General features: G+C 39.9%; 1 protein-coding gene across 6 annotated transcripts in view; it reads right to left on the reverse strand.

The window, feature by feature from the left end:
• SH3GL3 (SH3 domain containing GRB2 like 3, endophilin A3) overlaps nucleotides 1-26,763 on the reverse strand; it is a 302,580-nt gene that overhangs the window by 49,882 nt on the left and 225,935 nt on the right. For 5 of the 6 annotated variants that reach the window (XM_064366159.1, XM_012449443.2, XM_012449439.2 and 2 more), the window contains exon 2: nucleotides 1,818-1,886. In XM_064366159.1, coding sequence (XP_064222229.1) covers nucleotides 1,818-1,826 — 9 coding nt within the window. In that variant the 5' untranslated portion in view covers nucleotides 1,827-1,886. Of the gene's footprint in view, nucleotides 1-1,817; nucleotides 1,887-4,073; nucleotides 4,093-26,763 lie in introns of those variants that run through there. The other variant, XM_064366158.1, reaches the window with a different exon arrangement.

Raw genomic sequence — 26,763 nt, forward strand, 5'->3', positions numbered from 1 at the left:
TATTTATAATCAAAGTTATTAATCATATTCAATGCAAATCCTCCATGAGCCTATTTTTGTCAGTTTAATCTATTTTATGACAGAGGTATGTGAAGTCTACTTCTATTTTTATCAACTATCCATGTATTTCTCACAGCTCCTACCTTACAAATTCAGATGCTATGTTATGTAGTGCAGAATGGTTCATAACTATTATAATTTCCTGATATACTACATTGACTGTATCTTTTTATAATTAAAAAGCTTTTTTCATTTAGTGTTTCTCTTGCATCAAATTTTATTTTGATTTTACTATTGTTCCTCTATTTTTATATGGTTAACATTTATTATAGAATATATTTTCCTATTACTTTCTCATTTCTGTACCATGTTTTAGGTGGGTCTAATACTATCTAATGCAACTCTTCTGGAAGGTTTTTAAAACTTCTCGTCATATATTATATGTTTCCATGCTTTTCAATGCTGTAATAAAACAGATAATAGACTTTATATTTTTGTCTGTAACTCACTGGGGTTTTTGGAGGGAAAAGGAGGTAAGCAAGAAGGATCTCAATCCATCAACTGACACTAAAACTCTTGAAAAAAAATGCTTTCAAATTTAACATTTCAACTGGATCATTTTGTTAGTAACAAAGCTACACATCACAACGTTGTATGTTGAGTTTTTTAAGTAATTTAAAGTATGTTAATGGTGTGAACATGTTTCTATGGATTTAAGATTCAGAAATTAAGTTTTTTTCAAAAGCAAAAACAAAATAAGCTTTTCCTCCTCAAGGCATTAACATTTCTAGACACTTAATAGCTCTCATCCAGAAAACAGAGAACTCCCTGGAAGATGAGCTGGCCAGAGCCAAGGTATCCTGATGAGATACCTTCCCAGGCTGTACACAGCCTGGGGCTGGACTTCCTTCCCCAGCACCTGCTGACATCTCTGCTACCTGCTGCATCTGCAGCCTTGATGTTGCACCTGAGGATGGAAGCCTTCCCTTGCTTCATTTCCTCCCTCTCTCCTCTGCGAGGGTCTAATTATTAAAACAAGGCTATGTTTAAAAGGCCCAGACAATGAGGAAAGAAACAGTATCTTGTTAATGCTGGTGGTTCTAGTTCTACCTCCACATAAGCAATTCCACACAGCTGACTGGGAAACATGTTAAGAGACAGAGATGATACCATTTTTCTTTGGAGCACATTACAATTATTTCTGATCCAAGCAAGTCACATTTTTTTCTAAGTTATTTCAAATACGTTAATGTCTGCATTATTCTCACAACATCCATGTGAGGCAAGCAGGGCACACTTATCATCCCTGTATCAGTTCAAAAAGATAAATTAACTTATCCAAGTTCACACTGCTAGTTCTAGTGGCAGAACCAGGAGAAAAGTTATTTATTATGCAGCTCCTGCAACACATAGGAACAGAGCCTGAGTCTTCCACATGGTGAATAAATCATTATGCATTTGAAAAATCTTGTTCCAGAAATACATTTTGATTATCCAAAACATGCACTACCAATTACTTTGGCCTTGCAATTACTGCCAAGATTGCCCATCTTTTGCACATTCTGACTTCTGGCCACTAGAGGGAACCAGTTAGCTACGTCGATCTCATTACTCCACTTGCCCAGGCTGGATGTGGCTACAGGGCGAGGATCTGATTTGGGCTGGGCTGTGGGAAAGCATTGCCTTGTGGATTGCATAATCCACACCTATATTTAAATATCCTAGATTTCCACTCGAATATTCTTTACAATAGCAGTATATCTCATATCACAATGAAAGTCAGTTTCTAATCAATTTATATATTAAAATACTCTTACCCTTTCCATGTCAAGAAATTCATCGTCTAGTTTAGTTCCTTCAGCACCACTTATTTTTTCACTAAACAGCTGCAGAAATAAACATAAATAATTGCATTGTATAATGATTTATCACAGTTTTTGACCTAAATTATTAAAAACAAAAACAGAAACAAAAAAACTTGGATTCAACTTGTTGGATTTTTTTGAACTAAGTCCTTTAAGAAAATTGTTGACCCCTGGGGTGACCATATCTAAAGGCATAGGAAGACATACATTTCTCATGCAGTCAACAGATGTTTATTATGTACCTACTATGTGTAAAACACATGGGAAGTGCTGTAAGACAAAGACAAGAGAGATACTTGTCATCAAGGAACACAGTTCAGCCAAAGAGTCAACACACAAACATTCAACTAAAAAACAAGGAAGGAACAACAAGAACCATGAAAAACTAATAGTACTAGATACAAATTATTGTAAATGCACTAAGTGGTAGGCATTTCAGTGATGCACAGAGTGAACTCTGAGAGCCCACAGCACTGGGAGTGGGTTCATGCACGATCTGTTTTCTAGAAGATGTGGCATTTGAGCCGGCTTTTTAAGGACAGGGAACATTTCATCAGGCAGCACTGAAGGCAAGGCCTTCTGGGATGAGACACCATGAACAAAAAGAGCCAGAGGCAGGAATGGATAGGTTTTCTCAGCCTCAGCTCTACTGATATTTATACCAGATAATTCTCTGTTGTGGGGGCTGTTCTGTGCACTGCAAGATGTTTAGCAGCACCTCCGGTCTCTACTTGCTAAAGGCTAGTACTGCATGCATGGACACACACACACACACACACACACACCCCACACACAGTTGTAACAACCAAAAATGTTGCCCAAGAGCTGAGGACAATTTGTATATGGCCAATGTGTTCAAAAGACAGCAATAAATTATGTTTAACTGTGAAAACTAGTGCAAGGGAGAATGGAGGAAAATAAAATCTGAAAGTTAGGCAATGCCCAGAGCACAGATTCTCAAATGCCAAGCTAAAGGGTATGAGTGAGAGATCCCTAAAGAGTCTTCATCAAACACAGTTAGAGAGACCCTTTAGAAACGCAAGTCTGGCACCAGTTCGGTCGGATTAAACAATGAGGAAGACAAACTGGAAGAAGAAATATGTTCAGTCATTTTCTTTAGCAAAATACATTAACATCTGTTTAGGCCTTTAAAAGAGTAATATGAATATGCAAATCCATAGTAAGGGAGGTGCCATCAATTAATGGTGAAAAGACTGCGGGTTGTTTTAAATCCAAGTGTAGTGACTACTACTATTACATATGCAGTATTACAATTTAATAGGAAGAATCTAAGTGGAGACAGTATTTAACTTAAATTTGAAGTGTGAGAAGGAATTTATTGAAGAGAACAGATATAGAAGACTATGAAATGGCCAGGGTTCTCCATCCTCCCTGTCCTGAGTCTCTGCAGTTCCTCCCAGCTAGAGCTGGAGTCTATCTCCCTACCTAGTGAATCTAGGCAGGGCTTGTGACTTGTTTTGACCCCACAGAAACAAGCCTTGCTAGGCAATAATAGATCTTGTATGCTTCCACACACTCTCTTGAAACACCGTTGCTACCCTGTGAATAAGCCCAGACTAATTTACTGAATGGAGAGAAACAAGTGGCCCACACACCCAGCAAGGAGACAACCAGTCCATCCGCAGAATCAGAGCCACCCAGCTGAGACCAGCCCCACCTGTTGAGGCATGGAAACAGGAGTCCAATAAACAGTGTTGCTTTAAACCACTGAATCTTGGGGTGGTTTGCCACATAACAGAAGTTATCTGGTACACTAGACAAGAATCCTTACTTTTCAGGCTGAGTACAAAAGTCAGAATTATCCTAATGCCTTGATACAAGGCATAACTTTCAATGGGAAAAATAAAAAATCTCATTTCCACACACCAAGCAGTGTTGTAACAGATGTGTCCATCAGCTAGCTCTACTAAACATTTTCATTGTTGTTCAGTAGTGAAATCATTGAACATATTGATTCTCAACTTTGAAGATAATAGTCTGAGAATCTAAGGAAAGTTACACAATCTCTCCTGGGTAGGGAGTGGGGCCTCCACATTTTGTTGCCATGGTAGATTGCCAAAGTGGCCACAGGTTTTGCAGCTCCTCCTATTAAGAAGTTAAATCTATTTTTACACCCTTCAACTTGCTTGGGCGGATAGAAGAGTGTAAACCGCATTGTATAGTTATAAAGTCCAAATCAGTACTTACCAAGAGGCTCTACAGATACTTCTGCTCACTCTCTGGGGTCCACTGTCACCACTTCCACCTGACTAAGTCTGGGCTGCCTTGTTGGAGAATGAAAGACCACGTGGATCAGAGATCAGCCATCCCACCTGAGCAACCTTGGACCATCAAGCCCTCAGCTCACCTGGCAGCTGACCGGCAACAGGTGAGCGAGCCCAGCAGAGATCAGCCACACCAGCCAATCCACTCAGTGCCCCCAGCCCAAATTGCTGACCCACAGGATCATAAACTAAATGAACATTTTTTGCCTTAAGTCGCTGTGTTTTGGGATGATGCGTTATATAGCAAAAGCTGACTGATACTGTGGCCTGCCATTTCCTGTAACTGCTGAAACCACAGAAGCCCACATGTAGATTCATATTTTAAAATAACCATTTGAAAATCCCTTTGGCTTGGAGAGTTGGACCTGAAATATCTTTAATTCGAACCAGTTCTCACTTGTCCAGGTTTTACTTGTTCTATTTTCAGAAAGCAAAATGTCTACTAGAAGGAGTAATGTTTCTACTTTCGAGAACAGAAACTAGTGACATGAATATATCTTGTTTGAAGAGACAACATGAGGGATCATTTTCAACAGGAGTCACAGGTAAGAGTCATGATCATTCCTTTCTGCTGTTCTTGAATTTCCCAGTGATGTTTAGCTGTTTGATACCATAAGTGTAAACACAGGTATAGCATTAGCTGTTTAAGCCACTCAATTATATTTCAGAGGTCAATGAACAAATATTGTTTGTTGAGCATCTACTATGTGCAGGGACATGACAGGTACTTTTAATAGAAAGATAAAAAAGACATGATTCCTACATGGCACCTGGCCTTATTCCAGTGTTACAGGGTTATTTAGGTGCTGGAAGCTAAATATAAATACTCAAGCTTCTATTTCTGGTGAAAATGACTATTTAAATTCAACTCTGATGCACTCTCCATGCTCTGAACACATAGCAAGGATAGATTAAATACCAAAGTATGCACTCCCTATGCTTTGAATACATAGCAAAAATACACTATCAAAAAAAGAAAACCAGAAAGATAAGCAATGCTCAAAAACAGAATAAACATTTTTGTGAACCTGAAAATGAATAGAAACACAATGTGATGAACAAGGTTGAAGCCTCGGGCCTGCTGGGCTTCTTGCTCACACATAGGCTGTAAGAGCTAGCAGTCTGGTTCCTGCTGAGTACAGAGGGATCTAAAAGTGCTCCATGAGACCAGAGTCTGTGTTCAAGTTCTGCTTACAGCTGGGGGTGGAAAAGCAAATGAGGCTGGAAAAACATATTCAGATGCAAACCCCTGTCTGATGCTACCAAGTGTGGTAATCTGCAGGCCCAAGGAGACTGAAGAACAAAGAATCAGTCAAATTATACCCCCTCCCCTGAGCCCCAGCTCTGTGGCTGGATCCAGATATCCCCAATATCACCATAGAACAAAAACCACGGTTCTGTACTGGGGCCTTGGGAAGCTAAGTGAAAGAAGCCACAATCACTAGACAGATGTGAGCACAAAAGAGGTTAAAAGAGAAGTTAAAAGTGACAAAAAGACACTCCCCACAAAATTAAACTTTATCCTAGATCTAAATTCTAAGGCACATGAATAAAATATAACACCAAGAAAGACAGTCAACAAAATTACATAATATGAATTCACTTCTAGTGAAAATAATTTTATGAAACAATATAATAAAGACTTTCTAATGTGTATTTATTTTTAAAATGATAAAGGAATAACTTCTATTAATGAAGAGCAAGCAATTATACAAAAGAACAAAAATGTTAAAGACATATAAAACATTAGAAACAAAAAATATTATATAGTCATAAAAATGAAAAACCCAATAGATGGGACAGACTCCAGCCTGGGCACAATCAGGAGAGAACTGGTAAGCTAGAAAATATTAAGGAACTTACTCAAAGAACATAAAGACAAATAGTTTTTTTAAATAAAATATCAGTTAATAAGAAGGATAAGTGAGAGATTCCAAGATATATCCAACAGGCACTCCAGAAAAAAGGACAGAATACAGGAGAATCAATATTTGAGAGTAAAATGGCTCTTTTCTCTCCTGTAATTGAAGGAAGATAGGAGTCTACAGTTTGGAAGTACACTCAAGTACCATGCAAGATGAGTATTAACCCACACCTAGATACAGCAAAATCTTAATAAACAACCCTAAAACTATCACAGGGGAAAAAAAACATTCAAAGTGATAATAAAATTGACAGCAGATTTCTCTTCTACAATAGAAGATGCCAGAGAACAACGAAGGAATGGCTTCAAAGTGCTAAGAAGAAATCGGCTGGGTGCGGTGGTTTATGCCTGTAATCCCAGCATTTTGGGAGGCCAAGGTGGGTGGATCACCTTGAGGTCAGGAGTTCGAGACCAGCCTGGCCAACGTGGCGAAACCCTGTCTCTACTAAAATACAAAAATTAGTCGTGTGTGGTGGCACAATGAAAACCTATAATTTTCTTGTCTCCTTAAACTGCCGTTTAAGAGCAATGCCAGATGTCAGGGCTTGAGCCTGTAATCCCAACAGTTTGGGAGGCTGAGGCAGGCGGATCACCTGAGGTCAGGAGTTTGAGCCAGCCTGGCCAACATGGAAAAACCCCATCTCTACTAAAAATACAAAATGAGCTGGGCATAGTGGTGCATGCCTGTAATCCCAGCTACTCAGGAGGATGAGGCAGGAGAATTGCTTGGACCTGGGAGGCGGAGGTTGCGGTGAGCCAAGATTGTGTCATTGCACTCCAGCCTGGGCAACAAGAGTGAAACTCCGTCTAAAAAAATAAAATCAGCCTAACATAGTGGCATGAGCCTGTAATCCCTGCCACTCGGAAGGCCAAGATGGGAGAATCGCTTGATCCAGGACACAGAGGTTGCAGTGAGCTAAGATCACACCACTGCACTCCAGCCTGGGTGACAAAGTGAGACTCCATTTCAAAAAAAAAAAAGAGACAGAGAGGAAAGAACAAAATAAAGACATATCCAGACTTCATAGACTCAAATAAGAGTGATGCTAAAGTACCACATCAAGGAAATAAAAACTGAACGAAGAGGGAAAGTATGGACAATAGGAAACAATGGTGAGAACAGAAATTGAGAAACTATGGCGGTAAATTTACTATTGAGTAAAGGCAAACAAACAAGCAAAAACCAATGTGTCTGAGTTTATACAAGGGTAAAATTAAAACCTTAAGCAATAATAAGACAAAAATGGGGAAGGGTGTTGAGTGGATACTTCAAGCATACTACTGAGGTTCATGTGTGTTCAGGAGGAGGTGAGAAACCGGCATAACTTTAGACATCATTAAAATAATGCACAGCAGGTATCTGTGTTATATAACTAATGGTAACTCCTAAAAACACAAAACTATGAAATGCATATAGTACTATGCATGTTGTAACGTAGTATTCATACTAGCACAGTGGTAGAAAACCAGTATTTTTCAACCCCAAAAAAAAAAAAGGGAAAATAAAAGGAGAGGGAGGAAGAAGGAATGGCAAATAGAAACCACAAAACAAGATGGTAATAAGTCTAAATAGATCAGTAATGATTATGTAATTGGATTAAATTCAACATACTAAATAATAATAGAGTGAATTTTAACAATCCAGCTATATACATCTTCTAAGAGTCACAGCTAAAACAACACGTAGAAAGATTGAAAAGACAAAATGTACATACTAGGAAAATGCTAATCAAAATAAGCCTGTAATAATAGTATCAGACAAGAAGTAACTTTTTTTTTTTGAGACAGGGTTTCACTTTGTTGCCCAGGCTGGAGTGCAGTGGTGTGATCTCAGGATTAGCTGGGACCACAGTTGCACACCAGCATGTCTGGCTAATTTTTATATTTTTGTAGAGATGGGGTTTTTCTATGTTGCCCAGGCTGGTCTTGAGCTCCCAGGCTCAAGAGATCCTCCCACCTCCACCTCCCAAAATGCTGGGATTTCAGCTGTGACCCCCTGTGCCCGACCTAAGAAATACCTTCCTATGGCAAAGCATTAATAGGAATAGAGACTCAATGTAATAATAAAAGGAGCAATCCATCAAAAATTTTATAATAATGATATTGTTTCCACTAATAGCATAACTTCCAAAAAATATGAAGCAAAACTGAAATAGTGAAACTAATAAACCAGCAATTGTAGCAGGAGCTTTAATACAACTCCATCAGAAAACTGACATATCAAATATGATAAAAATTGAAAGAGATATTATCAAAATGACCAAAACAACAACCTTGGTCAAATATTATGCACATATACATATATTCCCCAGCCAATCAATTTAAATATATATATATTCCTTGAAAGTACAGATAGAGAGGGAGGTTTTCAAGATGGCCGATTAGGAGGAAGTCGGGATTGCAGCTCCGAAAGAAGGCGCAGAGGGTGAGTGGACGCCGCATTTCCAGACAGATTTTTACTGACCACAGACCAGGGGATTAACAGGAGGAGGAGCCGCACGGGTCACCAGCGCCGCTGGTTTGAGCGGAGCGGCGCGCCGCTCGGCCTACGCCCTGAGGTGGGGGGTGGCGGATCCACGTACAGAGCGAGAGAGACTGAATCACCTCTGAGCCAGCAAGGGGAGCTGAAGCAGGGATTCAAGCCAGGACACTCCCGGGCAAGGGCACGCCACGAATCTCAGAGCCGCTGCTTTGGCTGATGCAGCGGCTCACAGGGCAGCGGATTTTCACTGCCCACAGACCAGGAGATTCACAGGTGGAGAAGCTCCACGGGTTGCCAGCGCCGCTGGTTGGACTGGCGCGGCTGCTCTGCCTGCACCCGAGGCAGGGAGCAGCGGCCCCTTGTGCAGAGTGAGCGAGACCGGATCCCCTCTGGGCCAGCAAGGGGAGCTGAGGCAGGGACTCAACCCAAGAGTTTCCTGGGCAAAGAGGACGCCTCCGGAAACACGGCTGAACACGGGACGGTCCAGCTCTGTGGAGGAGGGGCGTCACCCACCGGGAAACACCCTGCAGTTCCCAGGACAATTTGCCCACAGCAGCTCAACGAAGCCTCTGCAGGCTGAGTGTGACTAGGCTGCCACCTTGTGGGCAGGGAAAACGGTAGCAACAGCGGAAAATAATAACGCCCTAATTCCCTGGGACAGACCACCTAGGGGGAAGAAAAGGGGGTTTATGAGTTCAGCTACTACAGACTTAAAATTACCAAAATCAGAAAGACAGCAACTACAAAGTCGATAGGTGGATAAATCCACAAAGATGGGAAGAAACCAGCGCAAAAAGGATGAAAACACCCAAAACCAGAACACCTCTCCTCCTACAAGGGAGCACAACTCCTCACCAGCAAGGGAACAAGACTGGATGGAGAATGAGCGTGATAAAATGACAGAATCAGCTTTCAGAAAGTGGATAATAAGAAACTTCCGTGAGCTAAAAGAACATGTTCTAACCCAATGCAAAGAAACTAAGAACCTTGAAAAAAGACTTGACGAAATGTTAATGAGAATGGACAACTTAGAGAGGAATATGAGCGAATTGATGGAGCTGAAAAACACAACACGAGAACTTCGCAAAGCATGCACAAGTTTCAACAGCCGAATTGACCAAGCAGAAGAAAGGATATCAGAGGTCGAAGATCAACTCAATGAAATAAAACGAGAAGGCAAGATTAGAGAAAACAGGGTAAAAAGGAATGAACAGAGTCAACAAGAAATATGGGACTATGTGAAAAGACCTAATCTACGTTTGATAGGTGTACCTGAATGTGACGAAGAGAATGCATCCAAGCTGGAAAATACTCTTCAGGATATTATCCAGGAAAACTTCCCCAACCTAGCAAGGCAGGCCAATATTCAAGTCCAGGAAATACAGAGAACACCACAAAGATATTCCTCTAGAAGAGCAACCCCAAGGCACATAATCATCAGATTCGCCAGGGTTGAAATGAAGGAGAAAATACTAAGGGCAGCCAGAGAGAAAGGTCGGGTTACCCACAAAGGGAAGCCCATCAGACTTACAGCAGATCTCTCAGCAGAAACCCTACAGGCCAGAAGGGAGTGGGGGTCGATATTCAACATCCTTAAAGAAAAGAACTTTCAACCCAGAATTTCATATCCAGCCAAACTAAGCTTCATAAGTGAAGGAAAAATAAAATCCTTTGAGAACAAGCAAGCACTCAGAGATTTCATCACCACCAGACCAGCTTTACAAGAGCTCCTGAAGGAGGCACTACACATAGAAAAAAACAACCAGTACGAGCCACTCCAAAAATGCACAAAATGGTAAAGAGCATCAACACAATGAAGAATCTGCATCAACCAATGGGAAAAACAGCCAGCTAGCATCAAAATGACAGGATCAAATTCACACATGACAATATTAACCCTAAATGTAAACAGACTAAATGCCCCAATCAAAAGACACAGATTGGCAAATTGGATAAAAAGCCAAAACCCATCAGTGTGCTGTATCCAGGAAACCCACCTCACAAGCAAGGATACACAAAGGCTCAAAATAAAGGGATGGAGGAAGATTTACCAAGAAAATGGAGAACAAAAAAAAGCAGGAGTTGCAATTCTCATCTCTGATAAAATAGACTTTAAAGCAACAAAGATCAAAAGAGACAAAGAAGGACATTACATAATGGTAAAAGGATCAATGCAACAAGAAGAGATAACGATCCTAAATATATATGCACCTAATACAGGAGCACCTAGATACATAAGGCAAGTTCTTAAAGACTTACAAAGAGACCTAGACTCCCACACAATAATAGTGGGAGACTTCAACACCCCATTGTCAATATTAGACAGATCAACGAGACAGAAAATTAACAAGGATATCCAGGACTTGAACTCAGACCTGGACCAAGCAAACCTAATAGACATTTGCAGAACTCTCTACCCCAAATCCACAGAATATACATTCTTCTCAGCACCACATCACACCTACTCTAAAATTGACCACATAATTGGAAGTAAATCACTCTTCAGCAAATGCAAAAGAACGGAAACCATAACAAACAGTCTCTCAGACCACAGTGCAATCAAGTTAGAACTCAGAATTCAGAAGCCAACCCAGAACCACACAGCCTCATGGAAATTGAACAACTTTCTCCTGAATGTTGACTGGATAAACACTGAAATGAAGGCAGAAATAAAGATGTTCTTCGAAACCAACGAGAACGAAGACACCACATACCAGAATCTCTGGGACACATTTAAAGCAGTCTCTAGAGGAAAATATATAGCAATAGGTGCCCACATGAGAAGAAAGGAGAGATCTAAAATTGACACTCTATCGTCAAAATTGAAAGAGCTAGAGGAGCAAGATCAAAAAAACTCAAAACCTAGCAGAAGACAAGAAATAACTAAGATCAAAGCAGAATTGAAGGAGATAGAGACACGAAAAACCCTTCAAAAAATCAATAAATCCAGGAGCTGGTTTTTTGAAAAGATCAACAAAATAGACAGACCACTAGCCAGACTAATAAAAAAGAAAAGAGAGAATAACCAAATAGATGCAGTAAAAAATGATAAAGGGGATATCATCACAGATGCCAGAGAAATTCAAACCATCATCAGAGATTATTACAAACAACTCTATGCACATAAACTAGAAAACCTGGAAGAAATGGATAAATTCCTGGACAGTTGCCTCCTCCCAAGCCTAAACCAGGAAGAAGTCGAAACCCTGAATAGACCAATAACAAGGTCTGAAGTCGAGGCAGCAATTAAGAGCCTACCACCCAAAAAAAGCCCAGGTCCAGATGGGTTCACAGCAGAATTCTACCAGACATACAAAGAGGAACTGGTACCATTCCTACTGAAACTATTTCAAATAATCCAAAAAGAAGGAATCCTTCCCAAATCATTTTATGAGACCAACATCATCCTAATACCAAAACCTGGCAGAGACTCAACAAGAAAAGAAAATTACAGGCCAATATCCATGATGAACATAGATGCAAAAATCTTCAATAAAATACTGGCAAGCCGATTGCAACAGCACATCAAAAAGCTTATCCACCATGATCAAGTAGGATTCATCCTGGGGATGCAAGGCTGGTTCAATATACGCAAGTCTATAAATGTAATTCACCACATAAACAGAACCAAAGACAAAAACCACATGATTATCTCAATTGATGCAGAGAAGGCCTTCGACAAAATTCAACAGCCCTTTATGCTAAAAACTCTCAATAAACTAGGTATCGACGGAACGTACCTCAAAATAATAAAAGCTATTTATGACAAACCAACAGCCAATATCATACTGAATGGGCAAAAACTGGAAGCATTCCCTTTGAAATCGGGCACTAGACAAGGATGCCCTCTCTCACCACTCCTGTTCAATATAGTACTGGAAGTTCTAGCCAGAGCAATCAGACAAGAAAAAGAAATAAAGGGTATTCAATTAGGAAAGTAGGAAGTCAAATTGTCTCTATTTGCAGACGACATGATTGTATATCTAGAAGACCCTATCATCTCAGCCCAAAATCTCCTGAAACTGATAAGCAACTTCAGCAAAGTCTCAGGATATAAAATCAATGTGCAAAAATCACAAGCATTCCTATACACCAATAATAGACTTAAAGAGAGCCAAATCAAGAACGAACTGCCATTCACAATTGCTACAAAGAGAATAAAATACCTAGGAATACAACTAACAAGGAGCGTAGAGGACCTCTTCAAGGAGAACTACAAACCACTGCTCAACGAAATAAGAGAGGACACAAACAGATGGAGAAACATTCCATGTTCATGGTTAGGAAGAATTAATATCCTGAAAATGGCCATACTGCCCAAAGTAATTTACAGATTCAACGCTATCCCCATCAAGCTAACAATGACCTTCTTCACAGAACTGGAAAAAACCACCTTAAACTTCATATGGAACCAAAAGAGAGCCCGCATAGCCAAGTCAATTCTTAGCAAAAAGAACAAAGCAGGAGGCATCACACTACCGGACTTCAAACTCTACTACAAGGCTACGGTAATCAAAACAGCATGGTACTGGTACCAAAACAGAGATATAGACCAATGGAACAGAACAGAGGCGTCGGAGGCGACACAACATATCTACAACCACCCGATCTTTGACAAACCTGATAAAAACAAGCAATGGGGAAAGGATTCCCTGTTCAATAAGTGGTGTTGGGAAAACTGGCTAACCATATGCAGAAAGCAGAAACTCGACCCCTTCCTGACACCTTACACTAAAATTGACTCCAGATGGATTAAAGACTTAAACATAAGGCCTAACACCATAAAAACACTAGAAGGAAACCTAGGCAAAACCATTCAGGACATAGGCGTAGGCAAGGACTTTATGACCAAAACACCAAAAGCATTGGCAACAAAAGCCAAAATAGACAAATGGGACCTAATCAAACTCCACAGCTTCTGCACGGCAAAAGAAACAGTCAATAGAGTGAATCGGCAACCAACAGAATGGGAAAAAATTTTTGCAGCCTACCCGTCTGACAAAGGGCTGATATCCAGAATTTACAACGAGCTAAAAAAGATTTACAAGAAAAAAACAAATAAGCCCATTCAAAAATGGGCGAAGGATATGAACAGATACTTTACAAAAGAAGACATACAAGAGGCCAACAAACATATGAAAAAATGCTCATCATCACTGGTCATTAGAGAAATGCAAATCAAAACTACATTGAGATACCATCTCACGCCAGTTAGAATGGCGATCATTAAAAAATCTGGAGAAAATAGATGCTGGAGAGGATGTGGAGAAATAGGAACACTTTTACACTGTTGGTGGGAGTGTAAATTAGTTCAACCACTGTGGAAAACAGTGTGGCGATTCCTCAAGGACCTAGAAATAGAAATTCCATTTGACCCAGCAATCCCATTACTGGGCATATATCCAAAGGATTGTAAATCGTTCTACTATAAGGACACATGCACACGAATGTTCATTGCAGCACAGTTTACAATAGCAAAGACCTGGAACCAACCCAAATGCCCATCGATGATAGACTGGACAGGAAGAATGTGGCACATATACACCATGGAATATTATGCAGCCATTAAAAATGAGGAGTTCGCGTCCTTTGTAGGGACATGGATGAACCTGGAAACCATCATTCTCAGCAAACTGACACAAGAACACAAAACCAAACACCACATGTTCTCACTCATAGGAGGGTGCTGAACAAGGAGAACACATGGACACAGGGAGGGGAGCACTATACACGGGGGTCTGTTGCGGGGGAGTGGGGGGGACAGCGGGGGGGGAGTTGGGGAGGGATAGCATGGGGAGAAATGCCAGATATGGGTGAGGGGGAGGGAGGCAGCAAATCACACTGCCATGAATGCACCTATGCAACAACTTTGCATGTTTTTCACATGTACCCCAAAACCTAAAATGCAATAAAAAAAAAATAAATAAAAATAAAAATAAAAATAAAAAGAAAGAAAGTACAGATAGAACATTATAAAAAGTGACCATATATTATGTTGTTGCAAAATATTATATTAAAAGTAGTGGCAAAAACTGCAATTACTTTTGTACCAACACAATAGTAGGTCACAAAGTCAATCAATACCATATAAAGCATGTTTATTACATTTTAGGTTTTTTAAAATATAATGCAATTAAATTAGAAACCAAAAATAAAAATAAATATGTCAGCACAAAATTTTTAAATTCTGTCCTAAATAACAGATTAAAAAGAAGGTGAGGATCCAAGATGGCTGAAAAGGAACAGCTCTGGAGTGCAGTTCCCAGAAAGAACAACACAGAGGGTGAATGCCCACTGCATTTCCAAACAAATTTTCACTGTCCACAGACCAGGAGATTCCTGGGCCGAAAAGCACCATGAGTTTTCAGCATGGCAGTTTCAGCTGGTGCCAGGCTGGCACTTAGAAACTCACACAAATATGGGCGGCCATTTCAACTGGCGCCTGGAATGCCTGGAAGACAGAGCGAGCCGCCCATTAAACTGAAAGGGAGGGAACAGAGACAGGGAGCCAGGCAATCTAACTCAGCGGGTATTACCCCACAAAACAAGCAATCGAAACACTCTGGATTGAGAGTTTTGCAGCAAGCGCAGCTAGACCCAGGACCATCCAGCTCAGTCGGGGGAAGGCTACTACCACTACTGAGGCAGTTCACACAGCAGCTGGGCAGAGCCTGTGACAGCTCAGAAATGCCTCTGCTGGCAGACTGTGACTAGACTACTCCATGTGGGGCAGGGCATCTATGAAAAAAGGCAGCAGCACAACAGGAACTTATAAATAAAGCCGACCTTCCTAGGACAGAGCACCTGGGAAAAGAGGCGATTATGAGTTTTGCTGCAGCAGACTTAAAAGTACCTGCCCAGCAGCTCTGCATGGAAGAATGGAGCTCCCAGCACAGCACCTGAGCTCCTACAAGGGACAGACTGTCTCCTCAAGCAGCTCCCCGACCCCCATATACCCAAAGAGACACCTCATAAAGGAGAGCTTAGGCTGACATCTGGCAGGTACCCTTCTGGGACGAAGATAACAGAAGAAGAAACCAGCAGCAACCCTTACTGTTCTGCAGCCCCCACGGGTGATCCCCAGGCAAGCAGGGTCTGGAGTGGACCTCCAGCAGTTCTGCAGCAGAGGGGCCTGACTGTTAGAAGGAAAACTAAGAAACAGAAAGAAATAACTTCATCATCAACAAAAATAACATCCACTCAGAGACGCCATCCGAAAGTCACCAACTACAAAGACCATAGGTAGATAAAGCCACTGAGATGGGAAGAAACCAGCACAAAAAGGATGAAAACACCAAAAACCAGAATGTCTCTCCTCCTCCAATGGATCAAAACTCCTCACAAGTTAGGGATCAAAAGTGGATGGAGAATGAATCTGATGAATTGACAGAAACAGGCTTCAAAAGGTGGGTAATAACACACTTCTCAGAGCTAAAAGAACATGTGCTAACCCAATGCAAAGAAACTAAGAACCTAGAAAAAAGGTTAGATGAGATGCTAACTAGAATAAACAGCTTAGAGAAGAATATAAACAACTTGATGGAGCTGAAAAACACAGCATGAGAACTTCATGAAGCATACACAAGTTTCAATAGCCAAATCGACCAAGCAGAAGAAAGGATATCAGAGATTGAAGATCAACTCAATGAAATAAAACAAGAAGGCAAGAATAGAGAAAAAAGAGTGAAAAGAAATGAACAAAGGCTCCAAGAAATATAGGATTATGTAAAGAGACCTACTCTATGTTTGATAGATGTACCTGAATGTGACAGAGAGAATGAATCCAAGCTGGAAAACACCCTTCAGGGTATTATCTAGGAGAACTTCCCCAACCTAGCAAGGCAGGCCAACATTCAAGTCCAGGAAATACAGAGAACACCACAAAGATATTCCTCAAGAAGAGCAACCGCAAGGCAGATAATCATCAGATTCACCAGGGTTGAAACGAAGGAAAAAATGCTAAGGGCAGCAAGAGAGAAAGGTCGGGTTACCCACAAAGGGAAGCCCATCAGACTCACAGCGGATCTCTCAGCAGAAACCCTACAAGCCAGAAGAGAGTGGGGGCCAATATTCAACATCCTTAAAGAAAAGAACTTTCAACATAGAATTTCATATCCAGCCAAACTAAGCTTTATAAGCGAAGGAGAAAGAAAATCCTTTATGGACAAGCAATTGCTGAGAGATTTTGTCACCACCAGGCCTGCTTTACATGAGCTCCTGAAAGAAGCACTAAACAAGGAAAGAAACAACTAGTACCAGCCATTCCAAAAATGTACCAAATGGTAAAGAACATCGACACAATGAAGAAAATGCAAACTAATGGGCAATACATCTAACTAGCATCAAAATGGCAGGATCAAATTCACACATAGCAATATTAACCTTACATGTAAATGGGCTAAATGCCCCAATCAAAATACACAGTCTGGCAAACTGGATAAAAAGTCAAGACCCATCGGTGTGCTATATTCAGGAAACCCATCTCACGTGCAAGGACACACATAGGCTCAAAATAAAGGGATGGAGAACGATTTATCAAGCAAATGGAGAGCAAAAAAAAAGCTGGAGTTGCAATCCTAGTCTCTGATAAAATAGACTTTAAACCAACAAAGATCAAAAGAGACAAAGAAGGGCATTTACATAATGATAAAAATATCAATGCATCAAGAAGAACTAACAATCCTACATATATATGCACCCAATACAGGAGCACCCAGGTACATAAAGCAAGTTCTTAACGACCTACAAAGAGACTTAGACTCCCACACAACATCAGTGAGAAACTTTAACACTCCACTGTCAATATTAGACAGATTAACAAGACAGAAAATTAACAAGGATATCCAGGACTTGAACTCAGATCTGGACCAAGAGGACCTAATAGAAATCTACAGAACTCTCCACCCCAAATCCACAGAATATACATTCGTCTCAGCACCACATTGCACCTACTCTAATACTGACCACATAATTGGAAATAAATTACTCCTCAGCAAATGCAGAAGAACAGAAATCATAACAGTCTCTCAGACCACAGGGCAATCAAATTAGAACTCAGAATTAAGAAACTAACTCAGAACCACACAGCTTCATGGAAACTGAACAACCTGCTCCTGAATGTCGACTGGATAAACAATGAAATGAAGGCAGAAATAAAGATGTTCTTTGAAACCAACAAGAACAAAGACACAACATACCAGAATCTCTGGGACATATTTAAAACAATATCTAGAGGGAAATTTATAGCAATAAATTGCCCACCAGAGAAGCGAGGAGAGATCTAAAATTGACACTCTATCGTCAAAATTGAAAGAGCTAGAGGGGCAAGATCAAAAAAACTCAAAAGCTAGAAGAAGACAAGAAATAACTAAAATCAGAGCAGAACTGAAGGAGATAGAGACACAAAAAACCCTTCAAAAAAAAAAAAAAATCAATAAATCCAGGAGCTGTTTTTTTGAAAAGATCAACAAGATAGACTATAAGCCAGATTAATAAAAAAGAAAAGGGAGAAGAATCAAATAGATGTAATAAAAAGTGATAAAGGGGAAATCACCACCAATTCCACAGAAATATAAACTACAATCAGATATTACCACAAACAACTCTATGCAGAAAAACCAGTAAACCTGGAAGAAATGGATAAATTCCTGGACACTTGCACCCTCCCAAGCCTAAACCAGGAAGAAGTTGAAACCTTGAACAGACCAATAACAAGGGCTGAAGTTGAAGCAGCAATTAATAGCCTACCAACCAAAAAAAGTCCAGGTCCAGATGGGTTCACAGCCGAATTCTACCAGACATACAAAGAGGAGCTGGTACCATTCCTTCTGAAACTATTCCAAACAATCCAAAAAGAGGGAATCCTTCCCAAATCATTTTATGAGACCAACATCATCCTGATACCAAAACCCGGCAGAGACTCAACAAAAAAAAAAGAAAACATCAGGCCAATATCCATGATGAACACAGATGCAAAAATCTTCAATAAAATACTGGCAAACTGATTGCAACAGCACATCAAAAAGCTTATCTATCACGATCAAGTAGGCTTCATTCCAGGGATGCAAGGCTGGTTCAACATACGCCAAGTCTATAAATGTAATTCATCACATAAACAGAACCAAAGACAAAAACCACATGACTATCTCAATAGATGCAGAGAAGGCCTTCGACAAAATTCAACAGCCCTTTATGCTAAAAACTCTCAATAAACTAGGTATCAAAGGAACATATCTCAAAACAATAAAAGCTACTTACGACAAACCTACAGCTAGTATCATACTGAACGGGCAAAAACTGGAAGTATTCACTTTCAGAGGCCCATTGGAAAGCAGAAACACAAACAGCACATCCACTATGAGATCAATACTATTCTTTAATAGAGATGTAGAACTTGCCATTAAAACCCACATGGAAGGAAGCAATTATACAAATGAGAAGGCACCAAGAAAGTTCCAGAACAAAGCCTAGAAGGATATCTGGAGTTTACCAGGGAGATAAGAAGAAAAGTGGCATTTCTATCAGAAACAGCATAACTGAAGAAATGACTGATTAAAAAATAAAGAGTCCAAATAGATCAGTAATGATTATCTATATAATTGGACTACATTCAACAGATTAGATAATACTAGAGTGGATTTTTAAAATCCAGCTATATGCAGCTTCTAAGAGATGCACATAGCATAACAGGAAACAGCATAACAATGCAGCAAGGGTAATGAATATGAAAGACTCAGCTTAAATAGGAACACTTTTACACTGTTGGTGGGAGTGTAAATGAAAAGGAACAGATAGGCAGACATGCAGGGCCACACCATGGGGCTGAACGTAATTCTGGGGGCAATGGAGACTTTTAGGAAGGTGAGTGATAAGAACAGATGTGAGTTTTTGAAAGATTAGTCAAGTGGTCCATGAGGAATGAACTGGAGAGGAACCAGAAGGTGGACAGGCAGGTCGGTTAGGAGATGACAAGGGACACATAGTTTGAAGAGGTGGGCTAGGGAAAAATGCCAAAATTTCATTCTAAAACCCTCTTAATTACCTTCTTCAGCTTCAAACACAGGTTACCCTCACTCACCTATTCAGCTTCATCACAAATACTGCACCTGACCTTGGCTCACTAGACAGAAGCTGCAAATCAAAAATACAAAATGGGTGGCTAGTCAACATGGCTCGTGTGTTCTTCCCCCAGTGGAAAAGATTAATGCTGCAAATTAGACCTATCTCAGGTTGCCTTGGTACTACAGTCAGAGATAAAATCCTTGTTCACCATCTACTTCTTGGCAGCTTTAATTTTATCAGTAATAGGAAAATGAAAACTATTTTCAAAGACGACAAACGAGCAGTGACAAATCATAAAAGAAATTTATTTGGGAAACATGAAGCTTTTGCATTGGTGTTTCGTCTATATGTGTTGGGTTTTTAATCGTAAATGTTAACACAGCCTTGGCCGCCTTCTTGTGCAAATATCTGTTTTCAAAGAAACCTTGGCATCTCCATCTTCTTCCCTTTCGTGAAGCAAGAAATTAAATAGCAAGAAAGCCAGAACGTAGGAGAAAATTTAATCAAGCAAAATTTAATACTTAGGATTTTAGAAAATGCTCCCAAATAGTATTTTCCAGTATGTCTGCCACAAAACAGTAGCTCCATGGGATGTACTTAAGGGCCAGGCAAAGTAAAACAAACAAACAAACCAAAAACAGCTCTTGACTATATATATTTGGAAACACAGGGAAAACAAAATTAAGCAGATTTCTTTACTAAAACATTTTCACAGGTTTTAATATGGTAATGGAGGGCCGAGCACGGTGGCTCATGTCTGTAATCCCAGCACTTTGGAAGGCCGAACTGGGTGGATCACCTGAGGTTGGGGGTTTAAGGCTAGCCTGGCCAACATGGTGAAACCCCATCTCTAGTAAAAAATTAGCCAGTCACGGTGATACGCACCTGTAATCCCAGCTACTCAAAAGGCTGAGGCACGAGAATCGCCTGAACCTGCGAGGTGGAGGTTGATATGAGCTGAGATCATGCCACTGCACTCCAGCCTGGGTGACAGAGCAAGACTCCATCTCAAAAAAATAAACTTAAAAAAATGGTAATGGGCACTGTGGATTTCCAAAGGGGCAAAATGTGGTATTTCCCACAATTATTGGACTGTGAAAGATGTCTAATAGGAAAAATCTCCAAAGGCTGGTGTTCTAAGGAACACACTTTGAGAAGTCCTGTGCCAAAAATGTCACCCTTTTGAAAGGTTCCTTTTTCTCCTTCCAACCAGTTGGCAGTCACAGGCTGTTGTTACCAGCTTGGAGAATATGGTAATGCCATTTTAAGTATAAATAGTAAAGGTAATAACTAAGTTGTTAATATTAGGAAAAGACGAGTGAAGGGTATATGTGAACTCTCTGTACTAATTTTGCAACTTCCCTTTCTGTAAGTCTAAATTTTTTTCAAATTTCAAAGTTTAAAGAGATCTCTGAGGTCATCGGAGCAACCAAGGCAGCCAGGATCTGAGGGGCCAAAATCAGGAGGAAGAGAAATGCACTGAGGGAAGTGAGACAGCTACAGCTGACTGTTCTCTTTGGGAAACGTTCTGTCTTGCAACATAGGACATAAAGTCTGAGCAGAAAGCACCAGCCTGGAACTTGCAGCAGTCTCACTAGACTGTGTAAGAGAAAAATTGGAATGCACTGTAACCAAGGAAACCAGGATAAAAGAGGCCAAATTTCTGGGAAAAAGGAAAACAGAAAGCAGCAAAACTGACAAGCTACATTCAATTTCCTCTTGAGGTTTTTGACAATTCCTAAACTGAGTATACCCAAGGCAGAATGATAAGAAACCAGCACAAAGAGGCTGCTAGAAAGCTAAATACCTAAGCAGATATAACTGCAGTATCACAGTAATCAAGAAACAAAAATTGGAGTTCAGGACTGCCCAACAAGGAGAAACATCCTGGGATTTTAGTTCATCTCTTAACACCTAAACCCTAGTAGTAAAAGTAAGCAAAGAGACATACCCTCACAAAGCCTGATATGCAAACCTGAATGATTTCAATCCATTTGTAGCAAGGTTATCAGCCTTTACCCTCATTATCTGCCAGAATAAAACTAAATAATCTCTGAAGGAAGATACATTACTCATACCTGCTACAATTCTTCACACACCATATGGGCCATTCAAATAAAAATCATTTGGCATACCAGAATACTGAACCAAACAATTGAAAACTAAGAAAAGAATAGATAATCCAACAGGTAACCCCCATATTGACATCAGAGATGATTTTTAATGATTATGTTGCATAAAATGATATTGTAAAATTTTTATCGAAAATTGGAAAACATAAGAAGAAAGCAAATGAAAATTACAGATGAAGATTCAATAGTTAAAATTAAGAACCCAACAGAAGTGTTTAACAACAATTAGACACTGCATTTGAGAGAATCTGTGAACTGGAAGTTCAGTCAGTAGAAAGTACCTAAATTAAAACATAAAGGGAAAGAAGATGAAAAACACAAAAAAGAGTATTATAAGTACATCAGATATGGTTAAAATTCCTAACACAAGTGTATTTTAGAGTTCAGAAAAATAAGAAGCAATATTTGAAAAGGAGATGGACAATAACTATTCAAAATAGAAAAAAGACACCAAGCTACAGATTGAGACTTCTCTATGAATACCAAGCAGAATAAATATGAAGATAAACTTACCTAGGCACATCATAGTCAAACTGCTGAAGACCAAAGACAACAAGAAATTTTAAAGCAATCAAAGAGAAAGATACGCATTGCATTCAAAGAAGCAACAACAAGATTGTAAGCTGATGTTGCAAGAGAAATCAAGGAGCTACAAGACAGTGAAATCACATCTTTAAAATGCTGGCAGAAAATATCTTCCAATCTAAAGTTCTCTTCCCTGTCAATGAACATATCCCTCATAAACAGGCAAAATCAATGAAATCCTCAGAAAAAAGCATTGAGAGAATTCCTCACAACAGACATACACCAAAAGAAACACTAAAGGAAGTTCTTTAAAAAATTATATATGTGTGTGTCTGTGTATTATATACACACAAATATATGTAATATATATGTGGATTTATACATAAATGGAAACACACACATATATATAATTTTTTATATATACACATATATATGTAAGTGGAAACAGATGGAAATAAGAAAATAGGGAAAGAAATGAAGAGCTCTAGAAAGCTAAATCTAAATGAATATTCACAGCTTAAAACAAAAGTAATGTCTTATGAGATTTTAAATGTACATAGAATTTCAAAAACATAAAAATGATAGCACAAAAGCCACCACTAAGAGAGTAACTGAGACTGTTGTTGTAGGGTCTCTTCTATTGCTTGGAAGTGATAATTTTAAATAATTATAAAATAATATGTAACTAGCAAGTTATTAGAGCAATAAAATGGAATAATCCTTTAAAGTGGTTAATCCAAAAGAAGGCAAGAAAGGAGAAAGAAGCAAAGAATGAATGAGACAAATGGAAAACAAGTAACATAGCAGATTTAAATGTAAAAATATCCATAATTACATCAAATGTAAATAAACTAAATATTGCAATTAAAAGGCAAGAAGCTCCAGCCAAGATTATTAAAAACAAAAACAGCTACAATATATTCTGCCGATAAGAGATGCACGCTAAAGATAATAACGTGAAAGGAAAATAAACAGATGGGAAAAGATACATCAGAAAAATACTGACATTGATTTTTGGAGAAGGCAGAGCAAGATGGCTCAAAAGAACCCTCCAGCAATCGTCCCCCCTGCAGGAACACTAAATAGAACAGCTATCCACACAAGAAAGCACCTTCATGAGAACCAAAAATCAGGTGGGCAATCATAGTAGCATTGTATCAAAGAAAGAAGCACAGGAGAGGGTAGGAAAGACTATTTTGAATTGCCAAACTGGGGACACTACCTCCCCATCCCCCAGCATTGCAGTGTGGCATGGAGAGAGAATCTGTGCACTTGGGGGAGGAAGGGCAAAGTAATTGTGGGAATTTGCATTGGGAACTCTATGCTGTGCTATCACAGTGGAAAGTAACACAGGCCTTTCCCAGTGTTTCCCACTGGCTTTGGCTAGTGCCCATAGAGGGAGCACTTAGTCCAGCCCTAGCCAAAGGGCAGTCTTCCATCCCAGCAGTCAGAAACTGAGTTCTGGCTAGCCACAGCACTGTGGGAAAAAGTGTTCTGTGATCCTAAATAAACTTGAAAGACAGTCTAGGCCATAAGGACTGCAATTCCTGGACCAAGATTGGTGCCATGCTAGGCCTAGAGCCAGTGGAACTGGGTGCATGCAACCCAGGAAACTTTATTAATAGAGAACTTTCCAGAGAGACACCAGCTGGAGTGGCCAAGGGAGTGCTTGCATCACCCCTTCCCCAACTCCAGGCAATACAGCTCCAGTTCTGTGAGGAGAGGGAAGAGTAAAGAGGACTTTGTCTTGCAATTTGGATACCAGCTCAGTCACAGTAAAATAAAGCACCAAGCAAAGTCCTAAAGCCCCCATTTCAGGCCACAGCTTACAGACAACATTTCTAGACCCATCCTGGGCCAGAAAAGAACTCACTACCCTGAAGAGAAGGACCCAGTGTCACAGAATTCACTACTTGCTGACTAACAAGCCCCTGGGCCTTGAATAAACACCATCCATAGCCAGGGAGCAGTCATCATAGGCCTTGGCAAGACCCAGTACTGTGCTGGTTTCATCTGTGACCAAGCACATTCTCAGCTATAGAAACTACAGGGAAAGGCTCTTTTTGCTTGAAGAAAAAGGAAGTATAAAAAGGATTTTATCTTGTGACTTGGGTACCAGCAGAGCCACAGTAAAATAAGCACCAACAGTACTTCTCATTTCCTCAATTCCAGGCCTTAGCTCCTGGAGGGCATTTCTTAACCCACCCTGGGCCAGAAGGGAACCCACTGCATTGAAAGAAGAGACCCAGACCTGGCAGGACTCACCACCTGCTGAATAAAGACCCCTTGGTCTTTGAATAAACATCAGCAATAGTCAAGCTATAGTTGCCATGAGACTGGGGCAGGGATTGTCTGGGCAGAGACTCCTTCTGCTTGGGGAAAGGAGAGGGAAAAAGAGGATTTTGTCTTGCAACTTGGGTAGCAGCTCAACCACAGTAAAGTATAGCACCAAGCAGACTCCTACGGCCCCCAATTCCAGGCCCTACCTCCTGAACTGCATTTCTAGATGCATCCTGGGCCAGAAGGAAATCCACTGCCCTGAAGGGAAAGACCCACTTCTGGCAGGAATCAACATCTGCTGACTAAAGAGTCCTTGGCCCTTGAATAAACATCAGCAGAATTCAGGAAATAGTTGTAATAGAACTTGGGCAAGACCGAGTACTGTTCTGGCTTCAAGTGGGACTGCACAGTCTCACCAGTGATGGTCACAGGAGTGCTTGTATCACACCCTTCCCCTAACTCCAAGAAGCTCAGCATGGAAAGAGATTGTATTTGTTCGAGAAAAAATAAGAGAAGAGAACAAGAGATTCTGCCTGGTAATCCAAGAAATTATCCCAGATCTTACCCAAGACCACTGAGGCAGTACCTCTACAAGACTTCAAGATTCACAGAGCTACTGGGCTTAGGGCGCTCCCTAATGCACATATAGCTACAGTGACCAAAGACTTAGATCACAATGCTCAATTCCCTTTGAATACTTGGAAAGCCTTCTGAAGAAGGATAGGTATAAAAAAAAACCTAGATTGTAAAGATTGGAATGAATACCTAACTCTTCAATGCCCAGACATCAACGGCAATCCAAGAGTATCAAGAACATCCAGAAAAACAAGACCTCACCAAATGAACTAAACAAGGTACCAGTGACCAATTCTAGAGTGATGGAGATACATAACCTTTCAGACAAAGAATTCAAAATAGCTGTTTTGAAGAAGCTCAATGAAATCCAAGATAACAGAGAAGGAATTCAGACTCCTATCAGATAAATGTAACAAAGATATTAAAATAATTAAGAAGAATCAAGCATAAATTCTGGAGCTGAAAAATTCAACTGACAAACTGAATGCATCAGTCTCTCAACAGCAGAACTGATCAAGCAGAGGAATGAATTAGCCAGCCTATTTGAAAATACATGGTCAGCCAAAAGAATTATAAGTAGTTCTATTATAAAGACACATGCACATGTATGTTCATTGCAGCACTGTTTATAACAGCAAAGACTTGGAACCAACCCAAATGCCCATTAATGATAGACTGGATAAAGAAAATATGGCACATATACACCATGGAATACTACGCAGCCATAAAAAAGGATGAGTTCATGTCCTTTGTAGGGACACGGATAAATCTGGAAACCATCATTCTCAGCAAACTTATACAAGAACAGAAAACCAAACACCGCATGTTCTCACTCATAAGTGGGTGTTGAACAATAAGAATACATGGACACAGGGAAGGGAACATCACACTGGGGTCTGTTGTGGGGTGGGGGGCTAGGGGAGGGATAGGAGGGGGTGGGGAGACTGGGGAGGATTAACATTAGGAAAAATACCTAATGTCTATCTCCACAAATCCTTTGACAAAAAAAGAAAAAAGAAAATACACAGTTAGAGGAGACAAAAGGAAAAAGAATAAAAAAGAATAAAGCAAACCTAACAAGATCTAGAAAATAGCTTCAAAATGGCATATCTAAGAGTTATTGATCTTGAAGAGGAGTAGAGAGTGAGATCAGGATAGAAAGGTTATTCACAGAGATAATAATAGAGAACTTTCCAAACCTAGAGAAAGATGTCAATATTCAAGTACAAAAAGGGTATAGAACCCCAAGCAGATTTAACCAAATAAGACTATTCAAGACATTTAATAAACTCCCAAAGGTAAAGAATACAAAAAGGATCCCAAAAGCAGCAAGATAAAAGAAAAAAAAATAGCATACAAAAAAAATCTCCATTATGTCTGGCAGCAGATTTCTCAGTAGAAACCTTTCAGACTGGAAGAGAGTGGCATGATATATTTAAAGTGCTGAAGGAAAAAGATTTCATCCTGGAATATTATATCCTACAAAAATATCCTTCAAGCATGAAGGAGAAATGAAGACTTTACCAGACAAACAAAAGCTGAATTATTTCATCAACACCAGACCTATGCTAATGGAAATTTTTCACTCACTAACACTCAACATGCTAATGGGAGTTGTTTTAATCTGAAAGAA

This window comes from Aotus nancymaae, unplaced genomic scaffold, assembly GCF_030222135.1.
Source record: "Aotus nancymaae isolate 86718 unplaced genomic scaffold, 86718_ANA_hifiasm-v0.15.2.pri h1tg000064l_0, whole genome shotgun sequence".
In the NCBI taxonomy this organism is placed as follows: Eukaryota; Metazoa; Chordata; class Mammalia; order Primates; family Aotidae; genus Aotus; species Aotus nancymaae.